Source organism: Diabrotica virgifera, chromosome 10, assembly GCF_917563875.1.
Source record: "Diabrotica virgifera virgifera chromosome 10, PGI_DIABVI_V3a".
NCBI classification, from domain to species: domain Eukaryota; kingdom Metazoa; phylum Arthropoda; class Insecta; order Coleoptera; family Chrysomelidae; genus Diabrotica; species Diabrotica virgifera.
In genome coordinates, this window is record NC_065452.1 from 152,071,826 (window position 1) to 152,094,315 (window position 22,490).

General features: G+C 34.7%; 2 protein-coding genes across 2 annotated transcripts in view; one reads left to right on the top strand and one right to left on the bottom strand.

Moving 5' to 3' along the window:
* Positions 1 to 22,490, bottom strand: part of LOC114325142 (protein Abitram) — a 187,100-nt gene that overhangs the window by 22,143 nt on the left and 142,467 nt on the right. The window lies entirely within an intron of this gene.
* LOC114325141 (dual oxidase 1) overlaps positions 13,824 to 22,490 on the top strand; it is a 78,959-nt gene continuing 70,292 nt past the window's right edge. The window contains exon 1 of the mRNA XM_050663523.1: positions 13,824 to 14,007. Coding sequence (XP_050519480.1) covers positions 13,956 to 14,007 — 52 coding nt within the window. The 5' untranslated portion in view covers positions 13,824 to 13,955. The remainder of the gene's footprint in view (positions 14,008 to 22,490) is intronic.

Sequence of the window (22,490 nt, forward strand, 5' to 3'; positions counted from 1 at the left end):
AGACGAAGTGTCCCTATTTTGGTCGCCAATTGATCAACGGTTATGCATTTACTTTGAAATTCAATTTGACAAAAATTTATTTCTTTTAGTACATCATTCCAAAAGAAAAGATAATAAAGAAATGTGAAATTACACACAGCGTGTATAAGTTTATGTGCAGCACTTCTGGTGTCCAAATTTTCTTGTTGATGACATACCTAATTCCTTAATAATTACAGCAACAACACTATCAAAATGTTCTGTCAATACCTTAACTGCAATATAGTCCAACTCGTTTTGGAAAATAGTTTAACAGATGCTTTGCTGTGTTTAAAAGTACTTCCCAGCAGCAAGTGGAAGCAGAAAAAAATTTAAAAATTGCCTCTAAACTTCCGAGAAATCTGTTTTGTGTAAACAACAACATAAATTAATTAAATGATCAATACATCCAAAGAAAATGGGCTTTTTGTTTGTTGCTTTAATAATAGCTTGTATGTATTCCTCCATGTACGCCGCTCATCGTATCGTATGCCTGTGAACGGCACTTAATATTATCTAAAAATCTAAACCATCAAGCTTCTTGAGAATTTCGTTACTCAGATCAACTGCTTTATTCCTTTTAACGGTTCAAATCCACTTTGACCTCGACTTTTCTTGGTTTCGTAAGTTCACAAAATAATATCGAATGGTATTTTGATTGCAAAGTGAGTAAAGTTACAAATTAACGATTCATTCTTGTGTGATCGGGTCTCTCAGGTGTCACGTGACACCCGGGGCGGACCGCCCCCTCCGCCCCACCCTAGCTACGCCACTGGGTGGGGGGGTTACATCAACTTGAAGGTCTCTGGGGGGGGGGGGGGTATGGAATCATAATGGTGTTAAGCGTATAGAGCTCAAAGTACATCCAAAACGGGGGGGGGGTTATAACCCCCAAAACCACCCCCTGGTTACGCCTATGTCACACTGTAAAGATATTCTTAAAAATACTACATCAAAGATTATACAAAAAATGCGAATGGGTACACCAGTGAATCTCAGTTCGGATTTAGGCAAGGTTTAGGAACAAGAGAAGCAATAGTAGCAACACAGGTGCTGGCCCAAAATCGTCCACGGTCGACGAGGTCCACGATCAGAGGAAAGACGTGTTCCTATTTTTTTTAGATTACGAAAAAGCTTTGGTCGTATCCAACACCACAAGTTAATGCAGATCCTCAAGAAACTTGATATAGACCAAAAAGACATAATAAAGATGCCTTGAAAACTTGTACTGGTTTCAAACGGCACAATGTACCGGGTGGTCCAATAAGCCGATCTCTCGGCTATATATCAGAAACTATTCAAGTTATAACTTTAGGAGAAAAAATTCCTTAGTAAAAGTGGCCAAGAGAAATCGCTGGAAATAACTTTCAAGTTTCTGGGTTAACCGCTAGGGCGCGTAACCTGTGCAGAAAAATTTGAAAACCAGTTTTTTGTGAAATATGCCCAATTATACCAAGTGTTAAATAAGTAAACTAGAAAGAGGCCTAAATTCTGCACAAAGTTGTTCAAGTACTTTTTTTTATTTTTTCAAATAAAGGGTGGGGTAGAGTGGGAAAGTATTAGTGGATAAATACCCAGTGGCGTAGCTAGCATTGGTGACACCCGGGGCGGTAATCGTTGGTGTCACCCCAAATCATAAAAATTAAAATTGTTAAAATAAACGAAAATTATATAAACGCATGTTTCGAATAATGGAAAAATTAAGAATTATAATTTATGAAATTGCAATAAACAGTATGCAACAGTTTATTTATTTTTTTTTACATTATGTGAATGAATTAATTTTTTTTCTAGCTTTGCTAACAGCAAACTCGAAAATAACATTTTATATATTTATATTTTGTGTTTCTTTACGTTCGATAGTTAATAAACCGAGGTTATTTAGCCTTGTTTGCGTCATTGTTGCTCGCAAGTAATACTTGATTAATTTTAGGTTACTAAAACTTCTCTCACATGAAGCAACCGATACGCAAATGGTCATAAACAATTTTAATGCGACCATCAAGTTTGGTAGGGATTCCATAAAATCCCATTCAACAATGAATTTTAAAAAGTCTACAGCTAACCACTTAGAGGCTGTAATATTGACCGCTTGTAAATGTCTTCTGAGCCTTGGTATTTCTAGCAGGAGGTCTCCTTCTGATACCTCTTCATGGTAAAAGTCACAAAATGATGAAACAGCTAATTTTAACTGTTCGGTTTTCGTGAAAAGTAAAGTGTGTGTCTGCACAACCTAGAAAACTGAAGCCATATCATGAATGGACTTCCATCTGGTGTCGAGTTCAAGATTGAATAGGTCAAAACATTCCAACATATCCTTTTGAAGTTCGGCTCGAAGTGTGAATCTTGTAACTCACCATCCATTTGTTTTTGTCGTCGAATTCGTTTTTCGGTGCTTCATTTATAATATGACCACGTTTTTCTTCAATACGTGACCAACGGTTATACCTTTCCTTTGCTGTTCAATCTGACAACAATTTATTTCTCTTTGTAAATCATTCCAAAAGAAAAGATGACAAAGAAATTTGAAATTACATACATCGGACATAAGGTTATGTGCAGCACTGGTTTGTAAATTTTCTTGTTGTTGACATAATTCCTCAATTGCGGCAATAACACTATCAAAATGTTCTGCCAATAGTTTAACTGCAGCATAGTGAACGCTCCAACGTGTTGTGGAAAGTCGTTTTACACGTGCTTTGCTGTGTTTAATAAGCAATTCCCAGCAACTAGTGGAAGCAGAAAAAAAATTATAAATTGCCTCTACAGTTCCGAAAAATGTTTTTTTTTGAACTGTAGAGGTTTTGTACATGATGTATTTTGTGCAAAAGAGTGCTGACCATATAAATTAATTAAAATATCAATACATCCAACAAAAATGGTTTTTTGTTTTTTGTTTTAATAATAGCTTGTATTCCTCTATGTACTCCGCTCATAACAGCTGCATTATCGTATCCCTGTGAACGGCACTTTTAAATCTAAAGAATCAGTAATTTCAAGCTCCTTGAGAATTTCATTACATTAGCAAATGCCTCTTTGACCTCGACTTTTTTTGGTTTCGTGTATTCACAAAATAGTATCTAATTTTATTTAGATTGTAAAGTGAGTAAAGTTACAAATTAACGGTTCATTCTTTTGTGATCGGGTCTCTTTGGTGTCACCCCCGAACGGGTGACACCCGGGGCGGACCGCCCCCTCCGCCCCACCCTAGCTACGCCACTGTAAATACCTATAACTTTGGTTTGGATCAACCGATGAATTAATTTATATCTACTATAAAATAATTGCATTTAGTTTTAATTGTCATAGGTAGAGGGTACTTTCGAATAGAAAAAATTAAAATTTGTTTTTCTTAAAAATATTTAATGAAAATACCTATTTATTGTAAATTATAACGGAATTGGATTAAATTCGTAACAAAATGGCGCAAACCGCATGTTGATAGCTTTTGTCGAACTCGAGATATGAATAAAAACGCATAAACATAAGTAAGTATAGTATTGACTCACCCTGTATTATAAATTAAATTAAAAAATAAGTCAGTACGTACTTTCAAATTTTTTTTATAGCAGAAGAATCTTAATTTTTATACCTATTTTGACAATTGTTATTTCATACGATTAAAAATAGTTTTTTCGAAACTAAGTAGGCTACGACAATGAATTTGACGGGGAGTTCATATTGTTTATTTATTGACAGGACAGCAGTCAAAACATTGTTAAGAAGTGTTATATTATAATTCGAATTGAATATTGCACTTTTTTCAATAGATATTAATATTGGTAATATTAGTAATTAATTATCAGTACTAATAATTCGTGATGAGTATATCAAATGCAGAATTGTATGTGTATGATATGATTGGAGTTTATTTCGAATGTCACCAAAATGCCGCTATTGCCTCACGTATATATATTCTCTAAGATATCCTGACAGGAGACATTATGGCAAACAAGCATTTGAAAGAAAGGCAAGAAGATTAAGAGAAACTGGTAGTTTTCATCGTCCTTACCACCTCATACCACCGACGAGGTATGTCAAAAATATGAATTTTGCTCAAGAGTAAAATACGTTTATTTTTCACAATATCGAAAATTGTTATTATGAAAAGTTATTTAGAATTAAAAACTATGTTTTAGTATGTAATTACATCCTTCTAATTGAAATATTCTGAACTATAAAGGTACTTTACTTTTGATATAAATTTATACATATTTTTGATAAAATTGATAAAATTTGATATAAGATGGTTGTATTTTAGGTTTTAGACCATCCAGAACTTTTTATTAAGAGTCCCTTTTTTTCGTAAAATTAATAAGAAAAGAGTTATCAAAATTGAAATAACTGAAAATAATGTTAGTTATCCATAATTTTTCAAAAACAAATTTTTTTTAATTAGAAGGATGTAATTGTATATTAGAATATAGTTTTTAATTCCAAACAACTATTCATTATAGCAATTTTTAATATTGTGAAAAATAAAGCTACTTTACTCTTGAGTGAAATTCAAACTTTTTGACATACCTCTTATGACTTATGATTCAATTAATCGTGCAACATTATGGAAGGCAATGATCGAGCTCGGCATACCAAAGAAACTAGCTGCGGTAACACAAATGTGTGTAAGTAACTCCTTTGCACAAGTTAGAATAGGGGGAAAATATCAAATGCTTTCTGCGTAAATTCTGGACTAAGACAGGGAGATCCGTTGTCCCCATTGTTGTTTAACCTGGCCTTAGAATATGTCATGCGAAAACTGTATCCAAAACCAAACCAGACATAACTGCTCGGGGAGAAAAAATCATACTCGCTTTTGCCGATGACGTAGACGCAGTAGCACAATCAACATTAGAAATTAAGGATATTTTCTCGAGCTTTGAAGAAGCTGCATTAAACATCGGTCTAAAAATAAATGAAGACAAAACAAAATACATGGTCGTCTCAAAACAAGAACGACGGCGAATAAGGCAAACTATTACTATAAACCAGGGGTGGCCAAGCTTTTTAATAGTCCGAGCCACTTTTCACAAGTTGAAGTTTTTCGCGAGCCGCAATAAAATACTTATTCAAAAAGTATCTATGTATAGAAGGTATTTACAATTTTTTTAACAGAACTTTTACTTACTGAAAACCGAAATACAATTACGAAATATTTAAACTTAATTACATTTTTGTTTTCCTTCTTTTGATATTTCTTTAGAATTTGGTGATTAATATGTGACTTCTCAGTAATTGTTTTAGATGCTGGTTAGGTAATATTGATCGATGTTAGGATTTCACGAATTATAAAATGGAATGAAATGGTCCACACAAGTACGTTGTTCCTAATATGGAAATAATTCGACAAGCATTCTTTTTTAGGGTACCTTCTTGGATTCTGGTACAAATTTCCAAAATTCGGTATTCGGCGTCGACTTATACGAGTAGTTTTATTTTCGAGCTTGATCTTCTTGCGTCTCTATTAATTTTAATTCTCCAGATGTTGTTTGGGTCATATATTGGTAATAATAAAAAATTCACCTTATGAACTATGTTCATTTCAAATGAATTCGGAAAAAAATGAAGAGACGATTTAACATATTTTAAGTCTTCAAATCTATTTTGGAGTACGGTCAATATTCCTTCCGGCTTTTTTATATACCTACTCGTTAAGTTTTTCTAGTATAATATGGTAGAAATTTTTTTCTAAGTCGAGTAAAATGACTTAAATGCAAAATGTGTACCTAATACAAATTACAAATTACATATGTAGCAAGAGTTATACAAAAATCGGTCTGGATCACTGACTTTTACATTGCGCCACTCTTATGTAATGTTCGTTAGCGCAGTTTTCGATGTGTCATATCATTCTTATCTTGGATGGAAATGGAATTTGTTACAAAGTCTTTCATGTTTGCTGTCAGTAAATTAAAAGACATTTTGAAACACATATTATGGAACGATAATAATTTTTTAAATCATATCTAATACAAAATTGAAAAATAACTCGGGTACAATCGAGAGCCACAAGTAATCCTTCAAAGAGCCGCATGTGGCTCGCGAGCCGCAGTTTGGCCTGAAAATGCACTAGAGGAAAGAAAAGTTTGTTCAGCTTTATTCTTAGATGTTGCCCAGGCATTTGACAGAGTTTGGCATGAAGGACTATTTCATAAATTAGAGACTATTCTTCCAAAATCATACACAGACATAATTAAATCGTACTTAACTGATAGATATTTCAGAATCAAGCAAGATGATGCTTATTCTGAACTTAAAGAAATAAAAGCCGGAGTCCCCCAGGGTAGCGTATTGGGCCCGGTCCTATATCTCCTTTATACATGTGATCTACCAGAATTCGATAACTACTGTTTAGCTACCTTTGCCGACGACACCGCCATATTAGCAGTAGGTAAAGATAACGTAGAAACAGCCAATAAACTACAAAATGCGATAAGCAAATTCCAAAAATGGACTAAGACGTGGAAGATTACATTGAATGAAAGCAAATCAGTACATGTTGATTTCACTAATAAAAAAATTCTGTACGCACCAATAAAAATTAATGGACAAGACATTCCGTATGCCAACACAGCCAAATACCTGGGCTTAACCCTAGACACGAAGCTTCGCTGGAAAGCCCATGTAAAGAAAAAGAAGGAAGAATTAAATATTAAATATAAAAAATTGTACTGGCTACTGGGAAGATACTCAGGGTTGTCAACGTATAACAAGATGCTAATCTACAAACAAGTTATAAAACCAGTATGGACGTATGGTATCCAACTGTGGGGATGTACAAAAAAGACAAACTTGAAAATAATACAAACTTTTCAAAACAAAGTATTAAGGGGCATAGTTAACGCACCCTGGTACATCCGTAATGACGATATCCACAAGGATCTACGAATGGAGCCCGTCGACAAAGAAATCCGAAAACACGCAGAAAGTCATGAAAAAAGACTTCTTCTCCACGAAAATATTGAGGCCATCCAGCTCCTGGACAACTCAAACCAGAAAAGAAGACTGAAGAGGACCAAACCTCACGAGTTGGTGTAGTGTGCGACAAAGCTAATAGCGGAGCATTGCGCGACTAGTGTGCAAGCAACGTGTTGGTGTAGTGCGTGATAAAGTGAAAAGCAGAGCTTTGTGTGATAGTGCGCAATCAAAAAGTGCGCCAGTAATAATAAAGACAACTAAGAAGACATCAAAGGGTGACTCTTAGATATTAAGTAGTTAGTAAGATAGGATAGATAAAAAGTTACTCATTGGTCAAAGACCAGATTGTAGCACTTAGCAAATAAAAAAAAAAAAATATCTAATACAAAATTGAAAAATAACTCGGGTACAATCGAGAGCCGCATGTGGCTCGCGAGCCGCAGTTTGGCCACCCCTGCACGATCATAACTTCGAAGTGGTTAAAGAATTTAAATATCTAGGAGCAACAATCACAAATGACAACAAATTAGAGTGAGAAGTTGAAACGCGAATAATGGCAGGAAACAGATCTTTCTTTGCAATGAAACATCTAATGAAGTCAAAACTTCTTTCACGAGGAGCAAAAATCCAGATATATAAGACCATAATACTACCAGCAGTCGCGTATGGAAGCGAAACATGGACGCTAACAAAAAGAGAAGTAAATAAATTGCTGGTGTGGGAACGTAAAATCCTTCGAATGATATATGGCCCTTGCAGAGACAAACGAATGGAGGCGCAGATACAATAACGAGCTAGAGTCTCTATTCGGAAAAGAAAATCTAGTCAGATATATAAAGGCTAATAGACTCAGATGGGCAGGGCATGTGAAACGCAGTAACGACAATCGCCTTATAAACAATGTGTTCTGGGAAAGGCCAGATGGAAGAAGGTCTGTAGGGCGGCCTAGAAAAAGGTGGAAAGATGCAGTCAAAGAAGATCTAGAGAAAATGGGAGTGCGACAATGGGAATTAGTGGCACAGGACCGACAAACATGGAAGGCAATAGTAAACGCGGCAAAAACTCACGAAGAGTTGTAGCGCCATTGATGATGATGATGGTTTAGTATTGGTTTTTTACTAATTGTCACAAATTTGGTCTTCTTTATGTTAAGAGCTAGTCCGTATCTGTTGCTGACTTCTGTTATACGATTTGTATATCTGTAAATCATTCAGATTATCGGCAAAAACTATGGTGTCATCTGCATATCTAATGTTATTCAACCATTCACCATTTATTAATACTCCTTTCGCACAACCGTCTAAAGCTTCCTTAAATACCCATTCAGAGTAAATATTGAATAGTAGTGGAGATAAAATACAGCCTTGTCGTACTCCTCGTTCTATTGCAATTTTATCAATTAACTGGTCTTCTATTTTGATTTTGGCCGTTTGATTGTAATCAATGTTTCTTATAATTCTTAGATCTTTGTTGTCAATTCCAATTTCTTGCATTAGAGTTATTAATTTGTCATGTTTTATTCTGTCAAATGCTTTCTGGTAATCTATAAAGCATACGTATATATATTATATCACACTTTACCTCCCTGCATCTCTGAAAAAGCACTTGCACAGCAAAAAGGGCCTCCCGTGTTCCCAGAGCATCACGAAATCCGAATTGTGCTCTTGTTAGTTGTTCCTCGCACTTTGTATATATTCGTTTGTGAATGACCTTTAGAAATGCTTCAAGTAAATGACTCATTAGGCTTATAATTCTATAGTCTTCGCACTTTCTCGCATTGGGTTTTTTTGGAAGATTTATAAAAGTTGATTACATTAATAACTTAATAAATAGCAGGAGAGTAGAGTAGAATGACCACATAAGTAAGGACAGCGAGAGACGGTTCTCCAATAGGAAGACTATCAGTGGGAAGACCACGACAACGATGGAATGACAACTTACTGGAGATACATTGAAAAACAGACATGGTCATGTCTACACAAAAAGAAGAAGAATAGGTGATCAACTGTTGATCTTCGTGCCCTAAATCCATCTTGTTCATCAGCTTCCATATTTTATCTTCGTATTCGTTTTCTATTTTAGTAGATATGAAGGGTGTCTTCCATTTTTCTGGGCTTTCTGTTACATTAATATAGGGCTTCCGTTGTTGCTTCTGGAAGGCTTATTTTTGTATGGTGGTAATGTTCTTCATTATTAGAGAATTGTTTAATATTCAACTTCATGTCTAGTCTATTCGTGTCTAAAGTCTAGGTGGTTCAAGTTATATTTTGTGCTCTGTTAATTTCTCCATTTCTTTTTCGTCCTTTACTTCTTGTGAGTTACTTGCTATGGAAAGCGAAAGATCACTCATAAAGTCAAAGAGGAACTCCTACATATATACAATATCGTATAATCGTATGGTATGTCAAAAAGGATGAATTTCGATCAAGAGTAAAGTACCTCTATAGTTCAGAATATTTCAATTAGAAGCATGTAATTACATATTGATACATAGATTTTAATTCTAAACAACTTTCTATAACCACAATTTTCGATATTGTGAAAAATAAAGGTAATATTATTTACTCTTGATCGAAATTCATCTTTTTTGACATGCCTCGTATAAAATTGATAAAATTTGATATAAGATGGTTGTATTTTAGGTTTTAGACCATGCAGAATTTTTTATGAAGAATAACTTTTTTTCCTAAAATTAATAATAAAAGAGTTATCAATCATAATTAAAATAACTGAAAATAATGTTGGTTATTCATACATTTTGAAAAAATTTTTTTTCAATTAGAAGGATTTAATTGCATATTAGAATATAGTTCTTAATTCCAAACAACTTTTCATAATAACAATTTTCAATATTGTGAAAAATAAAGCTGCTTTACTCTTGTGCGAAATTCATATTTTTTGACATACCTCGTATAATATTCATAAAATTTGATATCTGATGGTTGAATCTTAGGTTTTAGACCATGCAGAGCTTTTTATAAAGAAAAACATTAAAATTACTAATAAAAAAGTTTTCCATATGGTTCCGACTTACAGGGACATACTGTATAAAGAAATAAAAAACTTAAAGAATAAAAGAAAGTCTCCCATGTAACAAGGAAAAAGACAGACTGTCAAGAGGCAAATAATAATATAAAAAATATTAAGGAAACGAAAATGAGAACAAAAGATGAAAAAAAGAAGAGAAAGCAATAGAACAAAATAAGAATATGATATGCTTAAAGTCACAGCTAGGAAACTATAAATATACAGTATGTCCCTGTAAGTTGTATCCATATGGAAAACTTTTTTATTATTAATTTTACGAAAAAAAGTTATTCTTCATAAAAAGCTCTGCATGGTCCAAAACCTAAGATTCAACCATCATATATAAAATTGTATGAATGTTATACGAGGTATGTCAAAAAATTTAAATTTCACTCAAGAGTAAAGTAGCTTTATGTTTCACAATATTGAAAATTGCTATTATGAAAAGTTGTTTGGAATTAAAAATTATATTCTAATATGCAATTACATGCTTATAATTGAAAAAAACAATTTTTTTGAAAAATAACATTATTTTCAGTTATTTCAATTCTGATAACTCTTTTATTATTAATTTGACGAAAAAAAGTGACTCTTAATAAAAACTTCTGGATAGTCTAAAACCTAAAATACAACCATCTTATATCAATTTTATACGAGGTATGTCAAAAAAATAAATTTAGATCAAAAGTAAAGTACCTTTATAGTTCAGAATATTTCAATTAGAAGGATGTAATTACATGCTGAAACATAGTTTTTAATTCTAAATAACTTTTCATAATAACAATTTTCGATATTGTGAAAAATAAACGTATTTTACTCTTGAGCGAAATTCATATTTTTTGACATACCTCGTATAAAATTAATAAAATTTGACATATGATGGTTGTATTTTATGGTTTAGACCAGAGGTTCTCAATCTGTGGTACATGTACCACTGGTGGTACATATCATTACTGGCGGTGGTACACAAAACACAGAAAAAATTAAAATAGTAGTACTTAGTAAGTATTGATAATACAATTTAAAAATATAGGTGGTACCAAAAATAATAAAAATAACTGTAGGTGGTACATCACTCAAAAAGGTTGAGAACCGCTGGTTTAGACTATGCAGAACTTTTTATTAAGAATTAATTTTTTTCGTAAAATTAATAATAAAAGAGTTATCTGAATTGAAATACCTGAAAATAATGTTAGTTATCCATAATTTTTCAAAAAAAAAAAAATTTTCAATTAGAAGAATGTAATTGCATACTAGAATATAGTTTTTAATTCCAAGCAACTTTTCATAATAGCAAATTTCAATATTGTGAGAAATAAAGCTACTTTACTCTTGAGTGAAATTCAAACTTTTAGACATACCTCGTATAATATTTAAAAAATTTGATATTTGATGGTTAAATCTTAGGTTTTGGACCATGCAGAGCTTTTTATGAAGAATAACTTTTTTTCGTAAAATTAATAATAAAAAAGTTTTCCATATGGATACAACTTACAGGGACATACTGTATATGATAGAAACGAATGACGTTAACCAAATTATAAAAATAACATGTGAAATTAATCAAGCCTCTAGGATTCAAAACAAAAACCATCACAGGAAATCCTCAACCAAAAATTAAAATAAATGTGTCAATTAACAACCACGAGCAGTGAAAGATATAAAGAATAGCCAATACCAGGAAAACATGTCAGAATCGCAGAGATGTTGAAGTATGGAAGAAAACTAATAACCAAGCCTTTTATATCTCATCTTAATAAATAAAATTCTTTGCGACCCGTGTTGAGCTGCCCCCCCTCCCCCAACTTGCAAAAATTAAAAAACAAATAGCACTGATTTATGAGCTTTTCCGAAAATTAAAAATTTTGAGCTCGTTACACTGGGCAGGGATTTAATATTTTAGTGGGGGGGGGGGGTGGCTTTATATGAGCTTTCGAAGTGATATAGTTTTGATTTTTGAGCTCATCCCCTTCACCCCCAAACAACCCTTTAATTGATTCAACTTAAGAGAAAAATGCTGAAAAACATTAAAATATATCGTATCGCGGATATGATTCGTGTAGCGTATATACTCTAAGAATAAAGATATTTTAGATATGTAATTGAATTGCAATTTCTTTTGTATAGTGCAGGCACTGAAGGTAAAAATCAGCTATTATCTTCGATTTCGGTGAACCTCCATCGATTTTCACGAAAATTGGCGAGTGGTTAGTAGACAGCGGTTCCCAACCTTTTTTAGCTTGAGGCACACTAACTTAAAAACTCGTTCAGCCACGGCACACTTGGGTAAATAATCTCTATAATGAGTATAATCATAATGTATTGTTATGTGATTTATTTACTATGTTACGTTCTTTAAAAATATAATTTAAAACATAATTCATTGAGTTAATGCGGTGCTCATTAGGAAACTAATTAGGAAAACTAAGAAAACAAAATTTTAATGCACTTACAAACATATATTTTGTGTTAAAAGAGATGAGTTGATAATAAAAAATAATGGAGTATAAAACAGAATGTTCGTCTAATTAAAAATAGTGACACCATATCTAAATCGATATTTGTGCTCGGTGACCCCTCATTATTAAATCCTTTCTAGGAGGTATTATAGACAAACACACCCTCAAGTCCTCCTCTAAAGATTTCAGCTGTGAACGATTTTTGTTCTTGATGGCGTTCATCTACGAGAAAGCAGATTCACAGAAATAAGAAGTTGAAAACGGTCTTATTGCATTCGTAGCTTTCTTTGTGACCAGTGGGTATTCATTGAAGAGGGGAATCCAAAATGATGCAACATCTAAATTAACTTTGATTTTCTTCAATTTTGACTGAGGCTCTGCTTCTTCAACTAGTTTACTGTACTTAAGTTTAAGCCCACGGTCGTTTTTTATATCTATTAGTTCACCCTCATCATCAGTAGTAAACAAGACCCTGTCATAAGCTGACTCGATGTACGGTTTTCTCACATACCCATGCCAAACATGGACCTTGACCAAAGCAAACATGGATAAAATCATGAAGACACAAAGAGCCATGGAGAGAGCAATGTTGGAGTAAAATTAACAAACAAAAAGCAAAACAACTGGGTAAGAAATAAAACAAAAGTCAAAGACGCAGGACAACATATAGCCATGCTAAAATGGAGCTTCGCAGGTCATAACGCTAGACAAACGGACAATAGGTGGAATACCACGATACAACAATGGAGACCATAGACAGGAAAGAGAGCAAGAGGACGACCCCAGATGAGATGGGGAGACGACATTAAAAAGAAAAAGATAGGAGGAACGCACTGGAAATAGAAAGCACTAAACGGAAGCGAATGGAGGAAACTAGGGGAAGCCTATGTTCAAAATTGGACGAATTAAAGGGCAAAAGAAGAAGAAGAGATGTAATTTTTGTGATATTGTAGGGCATGCAGGTTTAAACTCTAAAAAAGGATATAAGTAACAGAATAGAAGAGTTTGAGATGTGGGTTTATATTAGAATTTTAAAAATAAGTTGGGTCAATAAGGTTACGAACAACAACGTTTTAAAAAGAATGAACAAGGAAAAAGAGATGTTACCTAAATACAATTAAAATAAGAAAATAGCAGTATCTGGGTCATGTCATGAGAATTGAGAGATATGCGTTGCTGCAGATCATTACACAGAGAAATATACAGAGCAGTATCAAATGTGAAGATAGCAGTAATCATAGCCAACCTTCTTAAAGGAGTCGACACTTAAAGAAGAAGAAGAAGGAAAATTACGAAATTTACAAAGTATTACGAAATTTTATTAAAAATGTTACGTACATATCTAATCATAAAATTAATTTTAGACACATTTAGACACACAAAATGATACTGTAATTCCCTAGTTTCAGTTCGAGGTAGATTAAATTGTTATCGTTGTGGCTTCCTTTCAGTCATCTTTTGAGTTTTATACATTTTTTTATTCAGTATCAGTTCCTGTTAACTTCAGTGATGGTTCGCACATAATTAACCGTAATAATGTATTTAGTTTTTCTAATTTTGGGAGTTCTCCATTTGTGTCATCAGCCCGGTAAGTTTTCAATTCATTTTTCCATACATTTGGCTAGTTTATTAAGGCAGCATAAGGGGCCAGCTAGGCTAGGTCGCCCTAGTCTTTTTTTCAATTCTGATGGACCCACCCAAGCTTTTTTTTATGTATTTTTGACTGTTTTTAAACAACTATTAAAACTAATATAAAAAATAATAGAACAAAACAGAATACCACAAGAATGGAGATCAAGCATCCTAATACCTCTCTTCAAAAAAGGAGACAAATCGGACCCGGACAATTACAGAGGAATTAATTTATTGAACACAACATTAAAATTAACAACCACATTGATAACAAACAAACTGAATAAAATTATAACATTAACAGAAGAACAAAGTTTTAGGTCGGGAAAAGCAAGCACCGACGCTATATTTATAATGAGTAGAGTTCGGATTTAAAAGCATAAAGAAACGCAAAAAATGCGCTTAAGAAGCATAACAATTTTACGAAAAAAACGCATTTAATTATACAAAAAAGCATGAAAATAAGCATATACATTTTGACAAACCATTTTTTTTTAAAAGAAAGTATATATAATTCTCTCTAGGCTTAGCTTAAGAACTAGTAAAAGACCTATTATAAATTTAATAATAAAATAGAATAAACAAAAAATATAGATAACTGAAACAAAAATGCTTTAACCTAATTTCTATCGACACCTTTAGATGAAGGAAAATATATCATTTTTGTTTAAAGCATGAAATAACTAATTACTCATTTATATGTTCCATCGTAAAGTTTCGGCACCTATCACTCAAAACATTTTTGTATTGTAGCGTGATTAGTGTAATTACTTCTAATTACAATAAAACTAGCGGTTCGTAATTTATATACGACTTTATTTATATAAGTTACAGACGAATTTATCTTATACACTAAACTTATTCACAAAATATGCCCGTATTTATACCCAGTTGTTATTCTGGAACAATCGACTCCCATCTCGAGCTATCGGCTTGTTCCGCCTACGTGACGTACCTTCCAGAATTCTCCGGCGAGGCCTAGCACATCCGATTACGTCATTCTCGAGGTGTTTACTGTTATACGGGGATCGGCCAAGATTTCTCTTCCGCTACACTGCTCCCCTCTTAAGATCTGAGCGTCTCGATCAGCAACTCTAAATGAAGGCCCAGGATGGCGGAATCTACACGACTCTCCAGCTCTGCATACACCCTTCAAGAAGAAATAACAGTCTACTGTCTTTGAAGGGTACGACATCTTCGGGTTCATGCAACACACAGTGATTTGTACACCAGTTCCTCTGAAGACCACTTCAAGCATGCTTCTCACAATCTTCCAATCCAGATTTTCTACTGCATGGCCTATTTTTGGTAAAGCCAAATTTTTGATGTCATAATTACACACGATTTTCTTCAAATTAGTTAGAGCACGCCATATGTTCTCGTAGCTTGGCGTGTCCGTATAAGACTTTCTGGTCACCATATACAGCAAAGATCGAGGACCATCTTCCAATCGCAGTACTCTTCCAATTTTAGGCTGCTGATTTCTTAACTCGTCCAGGCGGCCGAACTTTCTATTGAATACGGACGATATTCCTTTAGTCATCTCGAGGTCTTGGGCAACACAGTGGGCCAGAGAGACGTTTTCTGGAACACCAAACAGATCTTGCTGAACTTCTGTGGTCACGCCGAATCTAGCACTCTTTCTCGCTGCGTAATTTGACATAAATTGATTAAAACTTGGCTGTGCGACATCTTTCATCTCCTGTTGGAGGACTCGTGCTTCTTCTGTTTCATTTGAGCCAGCATATGGTGCAAGACGATTTATGTGAATAACTTTTGGTTTACCGTTTGGCAACTTCTTAATTCTATATATTACGTCATTTATTTTCTTCTTAACTTCATACGGACCTTCCCATTGTCTTTGCAGTTTAGGACACAAGCCTCGACGACGTTGCGGATTATAAAGCCAGACAAGATCACCTACTTCGAAGCTTTCATTCTTGCATCGAGAATCATATTGATCTTTCATTCTGTCACTGGCTATCTGGATGTGTTGTCGGGCAAGTTCATGAATGTTGTTCATTCGTAATTTCAGGCGGTCAACGTAGTCTTCGCCTGCAACATGTTCCTCGGAAGGTCCGCAGCCAAACTCTAGGTCGCAGGGCAACCGAACTTCACGACCCAACATCAGGCAGGTTGGTGTTTGACCTGTAGTTTCATTTACGGCCGAGCGGTAGGCCATCAGGAATAAATGAATGTGTTGGTCCCAATCTCGCTGATGTTCAGATACAACTTTGGACAAGTGTTTACCCATCGTTCGGTTCATCCTCTCGACCATCCCATCTGATTGAGGATGCAGGGGTGTTGTTCTGGTCTTATTGGCACCAATCAATTTACAAACTTTTTGGAAAAGAGCTGACTCAAAGTTTCGCCCTTGGTCGGAGTGGATCTCCAAGGGAACACCAAATCGGCTAAAGAATTCTTTAACAAGTACCTCTGCAACGGTAGCAGCTTCTTGATTTGGTAATGCATAGGCCTCAGTCCATTTTGTAAAATAATCCATGGCTACCAGGATGTATTTATTTCCAGCATCGGTTTCTGGAAATGGACCTGCAATGTCGATAGCTACTCTTTCCATAGGACTTCCAACATTGTACTGTCTCATGGGTGCTCTCTTTTTACCAACCGGACCATTACCGGATGCACACGGTTCACATTTTCGGCACCATCTTCTTACATCATCTTTACAGTTCACCCAATAGAACCGTTCTCGAACCTTTTGCAGAGTCTTCGTAATACCAAAGTGTCCACCTGATGTACCGTCATGCAACTGACGCAATACTTCTGACACTTTACTTTTAGGTACAATTAACTGAAGCTTAGATTCTGTACCATCATCGTTCTCAAAGGTTCTGTACAGAAGATCATCTTTTAGTACCAGGCAATTCCATTGGCTCCAGTAGGCCTTGACTTCTGGACTACATGCACTAATGTTCTGCCAACTAGGTCTCTCACCTTGCCGCATCCAATCCAATACTCTTTTTATACATGGATCGTCTTCTTGGGCTTCTTGTAACTGTTGTGGCTGCCATTGCTCATTAACGACGGTAGTTCGTCTCACAGGGCAAAGCTGTTCATCTACTTTAAGCCGGTGATTACAACTTTCACTGCATGGCCGTATCGAGGAAGCATCTGTATTTGAACCAACTCTTCCAGCCCTCTTCATGCGTCTCTTCGGCATCGTGTCACGAATCACCCTCCGTACCATTTCCACCAAACGTTCATCTTTTCTCTTATCGCCTTTTTCCACGGTTATTACTCGATTGTTTCGTGAAGCTTGGCTAGCTGCTTCGTGTTCCAAGGCAATAGCAAGTGCTTCATCTAAAACTTTCGGCCTTGCTAGTCGTAAAGCTTTCTGTAGTTCATTATCTTTCAGCCCATTGACGAAGGTATCTACTGCAATTTCTTCTAAAACGCTGTCTGGCACCTCTGGATAAGCCAACCGCACCACACGAGCCACATCTGCTTCAAATTCTTGCAGATTCTCACTTGCTCGTTGACTTCTACTTCGCAGTTGTGCTTTGTATACTTGTTGTAGATGGGCATCTCCATAGCGTTTTTCTAGACGAGTGAACAAGGTCTGGTAACAATTTTCTTGACCCTTGGGAATTGACCTTAATATATCTGCAGCATCACCTCGTAAAGCAGCAGTCAAGGAAACAGCCTTTTCTTGTTCGGTCCAATGATTGGCGGTCGCAATAGCTTCAAACTGTCTAAGATATATGGACCAAGAGGACTTTCCATCAAATGGTGGTAATTTGAATCTCATATTATGCGACGTTTCGTCTCTCGGTAGTTCATCTTTCACTAAAGGATCTAACGTTGCTGCATTAACTGATGGTTGTACTTTTGTATCGGTTATCCTGCTCTCTAGCTGTTTGATCTTTTCTTCTACGGTCTCTACACTTTTCTGCATCTTATTGAATGTTCTAGAAACTTCTTCAAATTTCTCATTGTTCTGTTTACAAACTTCTTCTAGTTCTTCGTTGTTTTGCCTACAGACCTCTTTAATTATTTGAGAAGTCTCATCGAATCTTTTAGCAACATTTTCGAATTTCTCGTCGCTTTTTCTACTAACTTCTTCAAGTTTCTCGTTGTTCTTTATAGAAGTTTCATCGATCTTTTGAGAAATGGTTTCGAATTTCTCATTATTTATCTTAGAAGTATCATCGATCGTTTCAGAAACAGTTTTTAATTTCGATAAGATTGCTTGTTCTGCTGACTGGAAGTGGAACGTCTTTGGGTCTTCTCCGTTCTTCGTGAGGACATCCTCGAGTCGTGCTTGTAGGACTATCTTGAGCCCACTGCTGTCCAGATCCCGTTCCTCGAGCTGTTCACGGAGCTGTTTTACTGTAAGTTCTTGTAGCAACATCTTTGGTCGGCACACACGTACTTTCCAAAATGTCTTTTAACAGTCTTTCCGAATACCGAACAATCAACGCACTTTAACTATTCCCGACGAATAAAGTCCAAAAGTATTTTAAAGTCTCTCTGTAATTCACTTATTTATATCGCACTAAGTTAACCGAACACCGACACCAACTTTAGCGTGATTAGTGTAATTACTTCTAATTACAATAAAACTAGCGGTTCGTAATTTATATACGACTTTATTTATATAAGTTACAGACGAATTTATCTTATACACTAAACTTATTCACAAAATATGCCCGTATTTATACCCAGTTGTTATTCTGGAACAATCGACTCCCATCTCGAGCTATCGGCTTGTTCCGCCTACGTGACGTACCTTCCAGAATTCTCCGGCGAGGCCTAGCACATCCGATTACGTCATTCTCGAGGTGTTTACTGTTATACGGGGATCGGCCAAGATTTCTCTTCCGCTACAGTATATTATCTAAAAACGTCTTTCAACGTCCACACTGGTTATCGTTGCATACTTATACTTTGCCACTACTGCCGGATCCATATTTATATCTTCAACGTGTTCTCAATTTAAAACTGAAAATATTTTCTTCATCTTTTGAAATCCTTCGTTTCTTGTTAATACATCTTTGAATTTTGTTAATATTATCTGACCAATTTTTCCAGGAATACCTTCCATCTTTTTTCAAAACTATTTATTTTTTGGATCGACTCAACTAATGACATTTGCTGTTTCTCCAAATATTTTATTGTTTCACTCACAGAACAAAAGTTGCTTTTGATAAAAGCAATATTGTTTTGCAAGTAAGTTTCACCTAAAACATCCTGACAATATTTTATCGATTTGCTAGCAGTCTCTATAAGTTCCAATACGAAGCTTTTAAAATTTTCGAAATATGCGGCGTGGTATAAAGCTACATCTAACCATCTACCCCACCGAGTTAACACTGGTTTTGATGGTAATGGAGTGTTAGGAGTGTCTCTAAAAAGTTGCACCCTTAAAGGAGCTTTACTGATTTTTTTTCCATTTTTTATCAACTCATTAACAAGTGGAAATTGCAGCCGTGTAGTCTCTGCAACGCGATTCAGGCCGTGTGCTAGACATGTACAATGGATTAAATTTGGATAAAACACCCGTGTTGAGCTGCCCCCCCCCCCACTTGCAAAAATTAAAAAACAAATAGCCCTGATTTATGAGCTATTTATGAGCTCTCATATTCCGCAAACTAAAAATTTTGAGCTCGTTCCACTGAGCAGGAATTTAATACCCTAGTGGGGGGTGGCTGAGTCAGCCCCCCCCACTACTTAAAAATAGGAATATTGAATCGGTTTTTGCGGCAGAATTACGAGCTATTTATGAGCTCTTGAAATTATATAGTTTCGATTTTTGAGCTCATCCCCTTCACCCCCAAACAACCCTTGAATTGATTTAACTTAAGAGAAAGATGCTGAGAAAACTTAAAATATATCGTATTGCGGATATAATTCATATAGCTTATATACTCTAAGAATAAACTATTAAATCAAGGGCATTTCGATTATTGAGCTACAACCCCTTCGCAAGAAAACCACCTTGCTGGTACCACCCAAATGGTACCACCTTGCGCCTTTACCCTGAGGGTGGATACCGCCCCTTCTCGGGGGTGAAAATTATTTTATAAAAAATAACTGCACAAATCAATAAAAGAACAAATTAAAAGCAAAATTTATTATATAAAGTTAATAAAATAAGTCAATACTTTTTAAGTTATTAAAGATCAAAGATTTTAATTGTTTGTGAAAAAAATGCATGTTTTGAAGAGGTTTTTTGTAAATCACTGAAAAACTGTAAGTTTTTACAAAAAAGTTAATAGTAGTTTAATTCGTATAGCTTATATTCTAAGAATAAACTCTTAAATCACGCACCTTTCGATTCTATAGCTACAACCCCTTCGCAAGAAAACGACCCCATTTTCCCGGCTTAAGAGAGAGTTGTTCTTAAAATAATTTAAATTGATTATTTGGCGACTACATATCGTTTAATAATTTATTAGCTTGCAAAATATACGCATCTCAATTATTGAATTGCCATTTTCTTTCTATAGTGCAGTCACTGAAGGTAAAAATCAACTATTACCTTCGATTTCGGTAAATCTCCATTTATTTTCACGAATTGACAATAACAACTTGGGGTTTTAGCCTGGGGTATATGTCACCCCTTCTCGGGAGTGAAAATTACTTTATTAAAAATAACCCCACAAATCGAGAGAGGGACAAATTCTAAGCAAAATTTGTTATATAATGTGATTAAAATAAATCAATACTTTTTGAGTTATTAAAGATCAAATATTTTAATTTTTGGAAAGAAAATGCATGCTTTAGAGCGATTTTTCATAAATGACTCAAAAACTGTAAGTTTTTACAAAAAAGTTTTCATCACTAAAACTCAAGCTAATAAAAAATATAATAAATTGCTTACTTGAAAAACCTTTAATGTTAATTTAAAGTAAGTTATTGGTAATTAAATGTATATTTTTTTCCGCGACTGTTCAAATCTAAGGGTTCAAGCTTAAATAACGGGAAAAAGATGCATTTTATAACACTTAGGTACTAAATACTTGTCAAAGTACTTAGAAATACCCATCAAAAATAAGATCCAGAAAAAGTTAATAGTATCAAATTCCGCTCACCAATTTTCGTGAAAATGAATGGAGATTTACCGAAATCGAAGGTCATAGTTGATTTTTACCTTCAGTGACTGCACTATAGAAAGAAAATGGCAATTCAATAATTGAGATGCGTATATTTTGCGAGCTCATAAATTATTAAACAATATATAGTCGACAAATAATTAATTTAAATTATTTTAAGTACAACCCTCTCTTAAGCCGGGAATATGGGATGGTTTTCTTGCGAAGGGGTTGTAGTTCAATAATCGAAAAGCGCGTGATTTTGGAGTTTATTTTTAGAATATAAGCTATACGAATTAAACTACTATTAACTTTTTTGTAAAAACTTACAGTTTTTCAGTGATTTACAAAAAACCTCTTTAAAACATGCATTTTTTTCACAAATAATTAAAATCTTTGATCTTTAATAACTTAAAAAGTATTGACTTATTTTATTAACTTTATATAATAAATTTTGCTTTTAATTTGTTCTTTTATTGATTTGTGCAGTTATTTTTTATAAAATAATTTTCACCCCGGAGAAGGGGCGGTATCCACCCTCAGGGTAAAGGAACAAGGTGGTACCATGTCACGTTTGTTTCTTGACGTATCCTCTAACCACTGACCAATTTTCGTGAAAATCGATGAAGGTTCACCGAAATTGAAGGTAATCGTTGATTTTTACCTTCAGTGACTGCACTATACAAAATAAATTGCAATTTACTGATCTAAATGCGCGTAATTTGGAAGCTTATAAATTATTAAATGATATGTAGTCGCCAAATAATTAGTTTAACGCATTTTAAGTACAACTTTCTCTTAAGTCGGGAAGATAGGGTGGTTTTCTTGCGAAGGGGTTGTAGCTCAATAATCGAAATGCCCTTGATTTAATAGTTTATTCTTAGAGTATATAAGCTATAGGAATTATATCCGCAATACGATATATTTTAAGTTTTCTCAGCATCTTTCTCTTAAGTTAAATCAATTCAAGGGTTGTTTGGGGGTGAAGGGGATGAGCTCAAAAATCGAAACTATATAATTTCAAGAGCTCATAAATAGCTCGTAATTCTGCCGCAAAAACCGATTCAATATTCCTATTTTTAAGTAGTGGGGGGGGCTGACTCAGCCCCCCCCACTAGGGTATTAAATTCCTGCTCAGTGGAACGAGCTCAAAATTTTTAGTTTGCGGAATATGAGAGCTCATAAATAGCTCATAAATCAGGGCTATTTGTTTTTTAATTTTTGCAAGTGGGGGGGGGGGCAGCTCAACACGGGTGTTTTATCCAAATTTGGATAAAACACTTTAAGATGTGATGCTGTTTTGATCATATATGGTGCAGCGTCGAAAAGTATTAATACTATTTTGTTGGTGGCACAGCCTCGGGAAGATAAAAATTTGTTAAAG